At 37.7% G+C, this 14212-nt stretch overlaps 1 protein-coding gene across 3 annotated transcripts in view; it reads right to left on the reverse strand.

Annotated features, from left to right (window-relative positions):
• Positions 1-2032: 2032 nt before the first annotated feature.
• C7H2orf88 (chromosome 7 C2orf88 homolog) overlaps positions 2033-14212 on the reverse strand; it is an 81779-nt gene continuing 69599 nt past the window's right edge. The window contains exons 2-3 of one of the 3 annotated variants that reach the window (XM_032637355.1): positions 11726-11791; positions 2033-2571 (exon numbers count right to left, since the gene is read on the reverse strand). In XM_032637355.1, coding sequence (XP_032493246.1) covers positions 2114-2401 — 288 coding nt within the window. In that variant the 5' untranslated portion in view covers positions 2402-2571; positions 11726-11791 and the 3' untranslated portion in view covers positions 2033-2113. Of the gene's footprint in view, positions 2572-11725; positions 12346-14212 lie in introns of those variants that run through there. The other 2 variants (XM_032637354.1, XM_032637356.1) reach the window with 2 other exon arrangements.

A 14212-nucleotide genomic window follows, 5' to 3' on the forward strand; every position in this document is an offset into this window, starting at 1 on the left:
AGACCCTTAGATACGGGTCTGGCAGGCCTGCCTGTATTTTACCCCTAGAAAATAGAGGCCCAGGGCAAAGGAGGAACCTGAGATCAAAATATTTAGCTATAATCAAAGCCTACTAGTCTATGTCCCTATGTATGCTGAAAAATTTAGTCTGATGTGCTGCTTTTATATGGCTTTGTGTTCTCACCATAATATGTATTATCTTATATACTTACTTATATCTTTTAAACAGCAGTGACCTTGCAGCAAAAGTATCTGATGTAAAATATAAAATGAATGAAAAACGGCAACGTCTAGGCTTTTGTCTGAGTCATTAGTATAAGCACTCATAAACCTAAATTTTTCTTCATGAGCTGGAAATACGTTTTGCACTTTTTGGAAACTTTCTGTTCTTAGCCTTGTAACTTCAGATCCTTGTATAAACAGGGGTGGTGGGTTTTCTATTTTGTAAAGTTGCTAGATTATAAGTACAACAGGACAGTACAAACCCTGGGATTAGATGAAAGTTACATGACCAGTTGTCCAAAGGCAACTGAAAAGTGGCACACCACTCACTTCAAAAGAATTTTCTTTGCCAATTTACCTTGGAGAATTCAGTCTATTTGATTGTGGGTTTCAGAGTATAACTGCTAAAATTAGAGGTAGCAATTCTGCCTGCTTATAAGGTCATACACATTTATGTCATTAGAGGCCACAAGCCTTTTTCTGCCTTTCTTTAGATTTCAATGACAAGGGTCTGTTGTATCTTAATAAAAGGATCCAATTGCATGGGCTTAAATAATTCCTATTCCAGTTAAACTCAATGTGTGGCAAATCTTGATGAAAAGATACTTCTAAAGACTCAGTCTCAATTTTCTTGCAGGTTACATCTTCTAGTACCTTCTTGCCCCTTTCCTGAATTTTCTGTTACCATTGATCTTAAACAGTACTTAATTAAAAAAAAAAAAGCCTTCCTAAAAAAGTAGCCAAATTTATGAAAATAGTATAGTATATGGCTATAAATGCCCCATGGGCTTTGTTACCATTAAAAATACACATGAGTATTCCCTTTGGAAGAGTATCTGATCTTTTGTAATAACTATAAATTCTCATGCATAATCTGGTCCCACAGTAATCTGAATGATGATTGCCCATGTACCAGCCCCTTGCATCTGTGAGACAGTAAAGCTTAACATACACGCAGCACTGAGACCAGGTTCTTCTTTCCACCTTGCCAACTAGGGCTTCTGTTACTTTACAGTTTTCTGGATTGCTGTTTATAAAAGCTCCCCTGCTTGTTTCCTTGTATAGTAATATCACTGGGCTACCTAATTCAATGCAATAAACATTGTCATGACTTCTGTAAATTGTATATTGTTAAGATGCTTATATGCAAAGCCTGAGTCATCCAGTAACAGGTGTGATTAGTTAGGGCCCTGAGGTTCAAGGTGATGGTTATGCTTTTCATCTACAAAAGTAAATATCTTATTAAGGACATGGTTCACGGTGGACCTCTTCCACATGGGTTGCTTTCTAATGCTTGGTCATTTGTGTTAAGAAGGGGAGGGATCCTTGACTCAAAAGATTTTGGCAAACAAGACCCACTGTTAACAGCTATGGCTTGAATGCCCAGGCAATTCCCTTGCCCAGGCATTTCAAGAAAATCCTTTTCATATCGTTTTTTTTTTTTTTGTATAAATTGACAAATATTTTAAAAGAATGTCTTTAAAATGACCATTTTGAAAACACAGGTTTTAAATAAAATTCTTAAAGAATTTTTTTTTTAAAGTATTTTAAAAATTCTTAAAAATTCTTATTTCTTTGGTGATGGCATTGTTGCCTCTGGAAGAAGTGGTGTGACACAGCTGATTACTGTGGCACCAGAGGACTTACATTTAACCCTTTAATGACTAAAATCCAAGACCAAGCAAATAGAAATTGCTGTTAATGTAGAACTGCTTAAAACACTTCATTTTAGGTATTCTTAGACTCTTGATGGCTATCGAAATATTTTTCTTTACACCCAGATGGAGTTATTTGTATTTATTCACACCAGTTTTTGCTGTTGTTTCATGTATTTAAACTAGCACCAACTTTATCCACAGCTTGAGAAAGTGTCATCATCCTACACACAGCGTCAAGGCCCCTCACTCTCAATATATGGGATGTCATAGTACTTGAGGTGGTTGCCAGCCCACTGCTGCAAGGCATCACTCAAGATTTCCTGGGACAGGCGGTGTGCAAATTCAAAGACCACAATTTCAGGCCCTAGGGGTTCCTTCACTTCCTCTTTGACATTAACTAGAGAAGGCATCCTGAGTAGAAATCTCTCTTCAGGCATAAAGTTTTCTCCACTCTCATGCCTCTTCTCACTCTCGAGTGTGGTGGGAATTGGGAAAGTTTGCTTTGATTTCATGCAGCCCATGTTATGAAGAGCTTTGACTGAGTGAAGGAAAGCAGTAGCAAAGACTACTTCAACAGCGTCTTTGGAAAACACCAAGCATTTGTCCACTTGATATTGAGCAGTGCTTTTCCTCTCCAGGCTACTTCAGAAATCAATGTTCCCTTTCACCAATCTTCACATATAGTGTTTATCTGTCAAGAGAAGGGAAGTTTCATTTTGAAGTCATAGAATGCAAACTACTGTACGATTTAGGTAGCAAGTAGAAACAAATCTTTACCACTTTCATCACTTGGAGGAAATGCAAGGTAACAACAGCTTTATCTTAATAGAAAGAAAAGATAATCATTTAAAAATGGCATTTAGAAATAGGAAAATGTCTTTTCAAGATCAGGCAAATTTTATAAAACTGACAACAAACTTGCTACCTTTGATTTATTTATGTACACCAGGGCTCAGCAAACTGTAGCCTTCGGGCCAAATTCTAGCTGCCTGTTTTTTCAAATACAGTTTATTTGAACATAGGCATGCTCATTTGTTACGTATTGTCTATGGCTACTTTCATGCTTTAGTGGCAGAGTTTAGTTGTGACAGAGACTGTGTGGTTTGCAAGCCTAAAATATTTACTCTGGCCCTTTGGAGTAAATATTTTCTGACTGACTGACTCTGATCTATACTGTTGAGGGAAACAAGCATATCAAAATTTGCTCCTGCCTCAAACATCATGAGCCTGCATCCCTTGGTCACACATTTACAGCTCAAAGAGTAGGACAGAATGATGGTCTTTCTTTACACTAGGGCCAACTCTAAGCAACACAAGTTAGACATGGCAAAGCCACCTATTTTTCCTTCTGAATTAGATATTATGAAATTATGAAGCAAGGACAAGATGGTGGAGTAGAACGACGTGAGCTCACCTCATCTCACAAAAACAAACACCAAAATCACAATTGCTGAATGACCATCAACAGAAAAACACTGGAAGCTACCAAAAAAGATATCCTACACACAAAAACAAAGAAGCCACAATGAGATGGTAGAAGCCACAATGAGATGGTAGAAAGGGTGCACTTGCAATAAAACCAACTCCCATATCTGCCAGGTGGGTGACCCACAAACTAGAAAATAATTATCTCGCAGAGGTTCTCCCACAGGAGTGAAAGTCCTGAGCCCTACACCAGAACCCCCAGCCTGGGGGTCTGGCATCAGGAGGAGGAGCCCCCAGAGCATCTGGCTTTGAAGGCCAGTGGGGTGTGATCACAGGAATTTGACAGGACAGGCAGAAAAAGAAACCCAACTCTTGGAGGGTGCACACAAGGTCTCATGTGCACCAGGATCCAGTGGAAAAAGCAGTGACCTCATAGGATCCCGGGCCAGACCAACCTGCTGGTATTGGAGGGTCTCCTGTGGAGGCAAGGGGGGCGGCTGTGGCCCACTGTGGGGACAAAGACACTGGTGGTGGTAGTTCTGGGGAGTACTCGTTGGTGTGAGCCCTCCTGGAGGCCCCCACTTTCTCACCAAGACCTGGCCCCACTCAACAGACTGCAGGCTCCAGTATGGGGAAGCCTCGGGCCAAACAACCAACAGGATGGGAAGACAGCCCATCAGCAGATGGGCTGCCTAAAGTCTTCCTGAACCCATAGCTGCCTGCCAGACACACCCCTTGACATGGCCCTGCCCACCAGAGGGGACAAGACCCAGTTCCTCCCACCAGGAAGCCTGCACAAGCCTCTTAGACCAGCCTCATCCACCAGGGGGCAGACAGCAGGAACAAGAGGAACTACAACCCTGCAGCTTGTGGAGTGGAAACTGCAATCACAGAAAGACACAACGACAGAGGAATATGTCCCACACAAAGGATCAAGAAAAAAGCCCAGAAGAACAACTAAAGGAAGTGAAGATAGGCAATCTACCCAAAAAATTCAGAGTAATGACAGTAAAGATGATCCAAAGTCTTGGCAAAAGAATAGAGGCACAGAACAAGAAGATAACAAGAAATGTATAATAAAGAGCTAGAAGATCTACTAAAGAACAAACAGAGATGAACAATACAATAACTGAGAGGAAAAATACACTAGAAGAAATCAGTAGCAGAATGAGGCAGAAGGATGGATAAGTAAGCTAGAAGACAGAATGGTAGAAATCAAAGACAAAAAATATTGAAACAAGTGAAAAGCAACAAATAACATACAAGGCAATACCCATAAGGCTATAAGCTGATTTATCAGCAGAAACTCTGCAGGACAGAAGGGAGTGGCATGATTATATTCAAACTGATGAAAGGGAAGAACCTACAACCAAGAACACCCAGCAAGGCTCTCATTCAGATTCGACAAAGAAATCAAAAGCTTTACAGACAAGCAAAAGCTAAGAGAATTCAGCACTGTCAGAACAGCTTTGCAACAAATGCTAAAGGAACTTGTCTAGGCAGAAAAAAAAAAGACTACAACTAGAAACAAGAAAACTACAAATGGAAAAGCTCACTGGTAAAGGCAAACACACAGTAAAGGTAGGAAATCAACACAAATATATCAAAACCAGTAATCATGAGAAGAGTACAAATGCAGGATATTAAAAATGCATTTGAAATTAAAAGACCAGCAACCTAAAACAATCTTATTTATATAGAGAGTGCTATATCAAAACCTCATGGTAACTGCAAACCGAAAATCTATGATAGATATACACACACAGAAAAAGAAAAAGGGATCCAAACACAACATTAAAGATAGTCACCAAATCACAAGAGAACAAAAGAAGAAGGGGAGAAAAAAAGACCTACAAAAACAAATCCAACTCAATTAACAAAATGGCCATAAGAACATACATATCGATAATTACCTTAAATGTAAATGGATTAAATGCTCCAACCAAAAGACACAGACTGGCTGAATGGATACAAAAACAAGACCTGTATATAAGCTGTCTAGGAGAGACCCACTTCAGACCTAGGGACACATACAGACTGAAAGTGAGGAGATGGAAAAAGGTATTCTATGCATATGGAAATCAAAAGAAATCGGGAGTAACAATACTCAGACAAAATAGACTTTAAAATAAAGACTTATAAGGAAGGACACTACATAATGATCAAGGGATCAATCCAAGAAGATATAACAAGTGTAAATATATATGCACCCAACATAGGAGCACCTCAGTATATAAGGCAAATACAAACAGCCATAAAAGAAGAAATTGACAGTAACACAATAATAGTGGGGAAATTTTAGTATTAAAAATGTCATCAATGGACAGATCAGACAGAAAATCAATAAGGAAATGCCTTAAATAACACATTAGACCAGATGGACTTAATTGATATTTATAGAGCATTCCATCCAAAAGCAGCAGATACACATTCTTTCCGAGTGCACATGGAACATTCTCCAGGATTGATCCATGCTGGACCACAAAGCAAACCTCAGTAAATTTAAGAAAACTGAAATCACATCAAGCATCCTTTCCAACCACAATGCTATTAGATTAGAAATAAACTACAAGAAAAAAACCTTAAAAAACACAAACACATGGAGGCTAAACAATATGCTACTAAACAATCAATGGATCACTGAAGAAATCAAAGAGAAAATCAAAAAATACCTAGAGACAAATGAAAGTGACAGCACAATGATCCAAAACCTATGGAACACAGCAAAAGCAGTTCTAAGAGGGAAGTTTATATAGCAATACAATCTTACATCAGGAAACAAATAAACCACCTAACCTTACACATAAAGCAACTAGAGAAGAACAAACAAAACCCAAAGTTAGTAGAAAAAAAGAAATAAAAATCAGAGCAGAAATAAATAGAAACAAAGAAAACAAAAGATCAGTGAAACTAAAAGCTGGTTCTCTGAAAAGATAAAATTGATAAACCTTTAGCCAGATTCACCAAGAAAAAAAGGGAGAGAGCTCAAATCAATAAAATTAGAAATGAAAAAGGAGAGGTTACAACAGACACCACAGATATACGATGGATAATAAGTGACTGCTACAAGCAACTAATGGACAATCTAGAAGAACTGGACAAATTTTTTTTTTCTCTCTTTTTAAAAAAGTTTTGGCCATGCCCCACAGTATGTGGGCTCTTAGTTCCCTGACCAGGGATAGAACCTGTACCCCCCTGCATTGGGAGCATGGAGTCTTAACCACTGGACCACCAGGGAAGTTCCCTGGACAAATTCTTAAGAAGGTAACAATCTTCTAAGACTGAACCAGGAAGAAATAGAAAATATGAATAGACCAATCACAAGTACTGAAATTGAAACTGTGATTAAAAAGCTCCCAACAATCAAAAAAGTCCAGAACCAGGTGGCTTCACAGGTGAATTCTATCAAACATTTAGAGAAGAGTTAACACCTGTCCTTCTGTAACTCTTCCAAAAAACTGCAGAGGAAGGAACACTTCCAAGCTCATTCTACTTGGCCACCATCGCCCTGATACCAAAACCAGACAAAGATATCACACAAAAAAGAAAATTACAGGTGAATATCACTGATGAACATGATGCAAAAATCTGCAACAAAATACTAGCAAACAGAATCCAACAACACATTAAAAGGATCATACACCATAATCAAGTGGGATTATCCCAGGGATGCAAGGATTCTTCAATATATGTAAATCAATGTGATACACCATATTAACAAACTGAAGAATAAAAACCATATGATCATCTCAACAGATGCAGAAAAAGCTTTTGACAAAATTCAAAACCCAGTTATGATAAAAACTCTCCAGAAAGTGGGCATAGAGGGAACGTACCTCAACATAATAAAGGCCATATATGACAAACCTACAGCTAACATCATACTCAATCATGAAAAGCTGAAAGCATTTCCTCTAAGATCAGGAACAAGACAAGGATGTCTACTCTGGCCACTTCTATTCAACATAGTTATTTGGAAGTCCCAGCCACAGCAATCAGAGAAGGAAAAGAAATGAATGCAAATTGGAAAAGAAGAAATAAAACTGTCACTGTTAGCCAATGACATGATACTATACATAGAAAATCCTAAAGATGCTACCAGAAGACTACGAGAGCTCATCAATGAATCTGGTAAAATTGCAGGTTACAAAATTAATACACAGAAATCTCTTGCATTCTTATACACTAACAACAAAAGACAAGAAAGAGAAATTAAGGAAACAATCCCATTGGCCATTGCATCAAAAGAATAAAATACCTAGGAGTAAACCTACCTAAGGAGGCAGAAGACCTGTACTCAGAAAACTGTAAGGTACTAATGAAAGAAATAGAAGATGACACAAACAGATGGACCATGTTTTTGGATTGGAAGAATCAATATTGTCAAAATGACTATACTTCCCAAGGCAATCTACAGATTTAGTGCAATCCATATCAAATTACCAATGGCATTTTTCACAGAACCAGATCAAATAATTTCACAATTTGTACGGGACACAAAAGACCCTGAATAGCCAAAGCAATTGAGAAAGAAAAACGGAGCTGGAGGAAAATCAGGCTCCCTGACGTCAGACTATCCTACAAAGCTACAGTCATCAAAACAGTATGGTACTGGCAGAAAAACAGAAATATAGATCAATGGAACAGGATAGAAAGCCCAGAAATAAACCCATGCACCTATGGTCAATCAATCTACAACAAAGGAGGCAAGACTATACAGTGGAGGAAAGACATCCTCTTCAATATGTGGTGCTGGGAAGACTGGACAGTTACATGAAGAAGAATGAAATTAGAACATTCTTTAACACAGTACACAAAAATAAATTCAAAATAGATTAAAGACCTAAATGTAAGACCTGATAATATAAAACTCTTAGAGGAAAACATAGGCAGAACAGTCTTTGACATAAATTGAAGCAAGATCTTTTTTGATCCGTCTCCCAGAAATAAAAACAAAAATAAACAAATGGGACCTAATTAAACTCAAGCTTTTGCACAGCAAAGGAAACCATAAACAAAACGAAAAGACAATCCTCAGAATGGGAGAAAATATTTGCAAACAATGCAACTGACAAGGGATTACTCTCCAAAATATACAAACTGCTCATGCAGCTCAATGTCAAAGAAACAGACAACCCAGTCAAAAAATGGGCATAAGACCTAAATAGACATTTCTCCAAAGAAGACATACAGATGGCTAAGAGGCATATGAAAAGATGGTCCACATAGCTAATTATTAGAGAAATGCAAATCAAAACTATAATGAGATGTCTCTCACACCAGTCAGAATGGCCATCACCAAAAAGTCTACAAATAACGGATGCTGGAGAGAGTGTGGAGAAAAAGGAACACTCCTAAACTGTTGGTGGGAATGTAAATTGGTGCAGACACTACAGAGAACAGTATGGCATTTCTTTAAAAAACTAAAAACAGGGCTTCCCTGGTGGCGCGGTGGTTGAGAGTCTGCCTGCCGATGCAGGGGACATGGGTTCGTGCCCCGGTCTGGGAGGATCCCGCATGCTGCGGAGCGGCTGGGCCCGTGAGCCATGGCCGCTGAGCCTGTGCGTCCGGAGCCTGTGCTCCGCAATGGGAGAGGCCACAACAGTGAGAGGCCCACGTACCAAAAAAAAAAAAAAAGGAAATTCATCACCTTAAATATCCGAATAACAATAAAGCTATAATACATAAATTAAGCATGGTGACAAAAAAGAACAACAAAAATTAAATATGGGGAAAAAATTAAAGGAAAACTGAGTTAGAAATCAGAAAACAAATAAAATTTAAAAAAAAAAAAAAAAAACTAAAAACAGAGCTACCATGTGATCCAGCAATCCCACTCCTGGGCATATATCTGGAGAAAAACATGGTTCCAAAGGATACATGCACCCCAGTGTTCACTACAGCTCTGTTTACAATAGCCAAGACATGGAAGCAACCTAAATGTTCATCGACAGATGAATGGATAAAAAAGATTTGGTACATATATACAATGGGATATTACTCAGCCATTGAAAAGAATGAAATAATGCCATTTGCAGCAACATGGATGGACCTGGAGATTATCACACTAAGTGAGGTAAGTCAGACAGAGAAAGACAAACATCATATGACATCACTTATATGTGGAATCTAAAAAAAAATGATACAAATGAACTTATTTACAAAACAGAAACAAACTCACAGAAAACAAACTTATGGTTACCAAAAGGGAAAGGTGTGTGTGTGGGGGGGATAAATTGGGAGTTTGGGATTGACATATACACACTACTATATATAAAATAGATAACCAACCAAATATTATGAAAGCTTAGATTAATTTGAAATTAGCTTAAAAGTTTCTCCCCCTAAATATCTTATTGTTTGATGTTTGGACAGTCAATAGGGTACAATGCTTGTGATGTACCTTCCAAACTTCCCAATGGAATGTTGTCACTGAATGAACTTATCTAAGATAAGACTTAAGGGTAACTAAAACAGTACAAACTTCACTGGAGGGAGGCCTAGCCATAAGAAAGTGCAGGCAAAGACTCTATAAATGAGGTTGTGATCCCTGACTATATCGTAGTTTTTGGACAAAAAAAACAGCTGTAAAAATTCATGAAATGAAACTCCATTGATTATTTCTGAAACTACTGATCTCAAGGTAAAAACTAGCATGCATTTAATTTATTTAATAGTTTATAAGAAGTCCAAAAAAGGTGACCTTTGTCCAAGTTAGTACTAAGTATTTTTGAGAAGTTTTATCCAATTTCTCCCATAATATACTCCTTCCCCACCTCTACCACTTATAAGGATGATATGGAGGGTTGGAAAGGAAATCTAGCTCTCTGCTTCTGATTACCTTTAGTTCTATATGCCTTGCTATATGCTCCAGAGATGCATTTCAAAAAGGGCATAAGGGATGTGTGTGATGTATCTGGTTTACTAGACTGAACTCCTAGAAGACAGGAACTGGCCTGGTTGTGCACCTCTAACATGTAATGACTTAACGTAGTATCTGTTTTGTACTATGAGGGATTATTAAGGGAACTGGCCTTAGTTAACCTGAAAATGATTAGAATGCAATGAATGTCAGACAAATAAAAGTCCATGAGGAGAATCATGAGAACATTCTGTGTTTTCTAAGATCTTTGGTTTTGCAAAAGCAGCTTTATCTTACCATGACAAGAGTAGTGCCAGATTTGCCCTCACACCAAAAATAACTTTAAACCTGGACAAAATATATGTGGGCGGCTATTTTCAGACATTGAACAACAGCACAGGATTCTGATCCCCAAAAGAAGGGAAACACATGATGTTAAACCCCACAATTGATCATCTTGAGATTCTGCCTGAGAATCTGATTCAAGCAGAGGGGCAATTCTGCTGTGCTACAGAGGAAGAGGCTGAGATACTGAAGCAGGTGAAATTACAAAAGAGTTCAAGAGTAAAAGGAGCTGGGAGGGAGGCAGAAATTTGCATGGGGTCTCACTGAAGCCGAGCAGGATCCTGCAGGGCCTTCCTAGGGACAGACCCGTGTGTCCTCGGCCTCTAGTTTATAGAAAAGCTTTAGCCTCCTAGGCCTTCCCCGAGTGCCAAAGAGCAAATGCAGAAACAAAGGAAAACTGTCAAGCAAGACAAAATGATAATAGCTTAGCCATGAAACAAAGTCAAGGACCTTTAGTTCCTCTTCAAGGGATATAGATATATGTATATGTATAACTGAATAGATACATGTATATGTATAACTGAATCACTCTGCTGTACACCTGAAACTAATACAACGTTGTTAATTAACTATACTCCAATATAAAATAAAAACTTTAAAAAAAGACAGAATATCCAATAACAAAGAAATTTGAGACCACTTTAGGAGTGAACTTTAGAGCAGAGGTTGACAAAACTTTTTGTTAATGGGCCATATGGTCTATGTTATACTACTCAGGTCTGTTGTAGTGCAGAGCCAGCCATAGCTAATATGTAAACAAATGGGCAGTGGTTTTTATGTTCCAATAAAACCTAATTTATGAAAACAGGCAGCCAGCCCACAGGCCATACTGGGCTAAGTTCAAACAAACAGTTCCATTCTAACAAAGAATAAAATTCAATACCATTCAAAGGAAGATAGCATAATCCAAATTCCTATGGGAAGTAATATCCACAATGTCTGTCATACAATAAAAAAGTACTAATAATGCAAGACGCAGGAAAATGTGCCCCAAGTTCAAGAAAAAAAAAGTTACTAGAAGCAGATCCCCAAATGACCTAGCTCTTGGTAGTTAAGAGAACTCAGTAGAACTATAAAGCAGCTATTTAAATAAGTTCAAGGACATAAAGGAAAAATGATCATAGAGTGAACAAATAGAGAATCTCAGCAGAGAAATGGAAATTGTAACAAAACACACAAAAAGTAAATTCAAGAACTAAAATGAAAAACTCACTGTGTGGGCTGTTGGGCATTGGAGAAGAAAGATTAGTGAGCTTGAACATCTATAGACATAGCCAATCTGAAAAAGGGGGAAAATGATTTTAAAAAACTTAACAGAGAAACAACTAAAAAGATAATGTAAGTATGGCTTAAAAACAATGAGGCATTAGATACATTTAACCCAGAAGAAGGCAGGAAAGGATGAACATGGGAAGGAAAAAAAAGGGGACCATTAGAAATCAGCAAAGTGGCTGACTTAAACCCATAGATATCAAAAATTACTTGAAAAAAATGGACTAAAAATTTCAATTAAAAGGCAGACTGTACCGCAGGAAAAAACAACAAAAAAAAGGCAGACTAGTTAAATAAGATCCAACCCACACAAATGCAGTCAACTGATCTTTGACAAAGGAGCAAAGATAATACAATGGAGTAAAGACAGCCTTTTCAATATGTGCTGGAACTACTGGACATTCACATATTAAAAAAAAAAAAATCTAGAGAGACCTAACACCTTTCCCAGAAGTTAAAATGAATCATAGACCTAAATATAAAGCAAACTATAAGACTCTTAGAAGATAACACCCAGGAGTTAAATCTAGAGAAATCTAAATGACCTTGGGTTTGGCAATGACTTTTTAGATACAACATCAAAGGCATGATTCATGAAAGAAATAATTGATAAATTGGACTTTATCAAAATTAAAAACTTGTGCTCTGTGTAAGACACTGCCCAGAAAATGAAAAGACAAGCCACAGACTGGGAGGCAGACTGGGAAAAGATATTTGCAAAAGCATATCTGATAAAGGATTGTTTATCCAAAATACACAAAGGAGTCTTTAAAACAACAATAAGAAAACAACCTGATTAAAAAATGGACACCAGATCTGAACAAACACCTCACTAGAGAAGACATACTGATGGCAAATAAGCATGTGAAAAAAATATTTAACATCATATATCATTAGGGAGTTGCATTTTTAAATGACATTGCGATACCACTACAACCTATATGAATGGCAAAAATCCAAAACACTGACAACGCAAAATGCTAATGAGGATGTGGAGCAACAGAACTCATTCATTGCTGGCGGGAATGCAAAATTGTACAGCCACTGTGGGAGACAGTTTGGCAGTTTCTTACAAAACTAAACATACTCCTACCATATGATCCAGCAATCACACTCCTTGGTAGTTACCCAAATGAGTTGAGAAACTATGTTCACACAAAAACTTATATATGGATATTTATGGCAGTTTTATTCATAATTGCAGAAATTGGAAGCAACCAAGATGTCCTTCAGGAGGTGAATGGATGAACAGTGGTCTATCCAGACAATGGAATATTATTCAGTGCTAAAAAGAAATGAGTTATCAAGCCATGAAAAGAAAAGGAAGAACCATAAATGCGTATTACTAAGCCAGAGAAGCCAAGCTTTACAACTGTATGACATTCTGGAAAAGTCAAAACTATGGAGACAGTAAAAAGCCCAGGGGTTACCAGGGGTTAGAGAGGAGGGAAGGTTGAATAGGTGGACACATAGAATTTTTAGGACAGTGAATTACTCTGTATTATACTGTAATGGTGGATATGTGCCATTATACAATTGTCAAAACCCACAGAATGTACAACACCAAGAGTGAACCCTAATGTAAACTACAGACTTTGAGTGATCATATGTCAGTGTAGGTTCATTGACTATAACACTCTGGAGTGGGATGTTGATAGTGGGTGAGGCTTGTGTGCTGGCGGGGGTGAGGGGAGTGGGAAGGGTGTAACTGTACTCCCTGCTCAGTTTTGCTGTGAATCTAAAACTGCTCTAAAAAAGAAAGTCTATTTAACAAATCCAGCTATATGCTACCTATAAGATATATACTTTAAATACAAATATACAGGTTGCAAACAAGAGGGTTGGAAAAGACATACAATGCAAACAAGAAGTATAAAAAGTTGCTGTGGCTGTATGACTATCAGACAAAGCAGACTTCAGAGACCATTAGTATTACCAGAAATAGGGAAATTTTATGTGTCAGTCAGGAGAAGACATGATAATCATAAATGTATACGTAACTAATAACAGAGCTTCAAAATACATTAAGGAAAAACTGACAGAATTAAAGGCAGAAATAAACATTACTCTCTCCGTAACGGATAGAATATTCAAAGGAAAAAATAAGGAATTCAAGTTTTGAACAACACTATGATGCCACTTGAGGTAACTGACATTTATAGAAGACTATTCCCAACAACTGTAGGATACATATTCTTATAAAATGCATATAGAACATTCACCAAGTTAGACTACACGATGATCTCAACAGATTTCAAAAGCTTGGAATCTTATATTTTCCAACCACCACAGAATTAATTAAAAAATAAAAAATAATAAAATAATAAAATATCCAGGAACACCCCAAATACTTGGAAACTAAATATCACATCTCTAGGGCTTCCCTGGTGGTGCAGTGGTTGGGAGTCCGCCTGCCGATGCAGGGGAC

The sequence above is a fragment of the Phocoena sinus genome, chromosome 7 (assembly GCF_008692025.1).
Source record: "Phocoena sinus isolate mPhoSin1 chromosome 7, mPhoSin1.pri, whole genome shotgun sequence".
NCBI lineage: Eukaryota > Metazoa > Chordata > Mammalia > Artiodactyla > Phocoenidae > Phocoena > Phocoena sinus.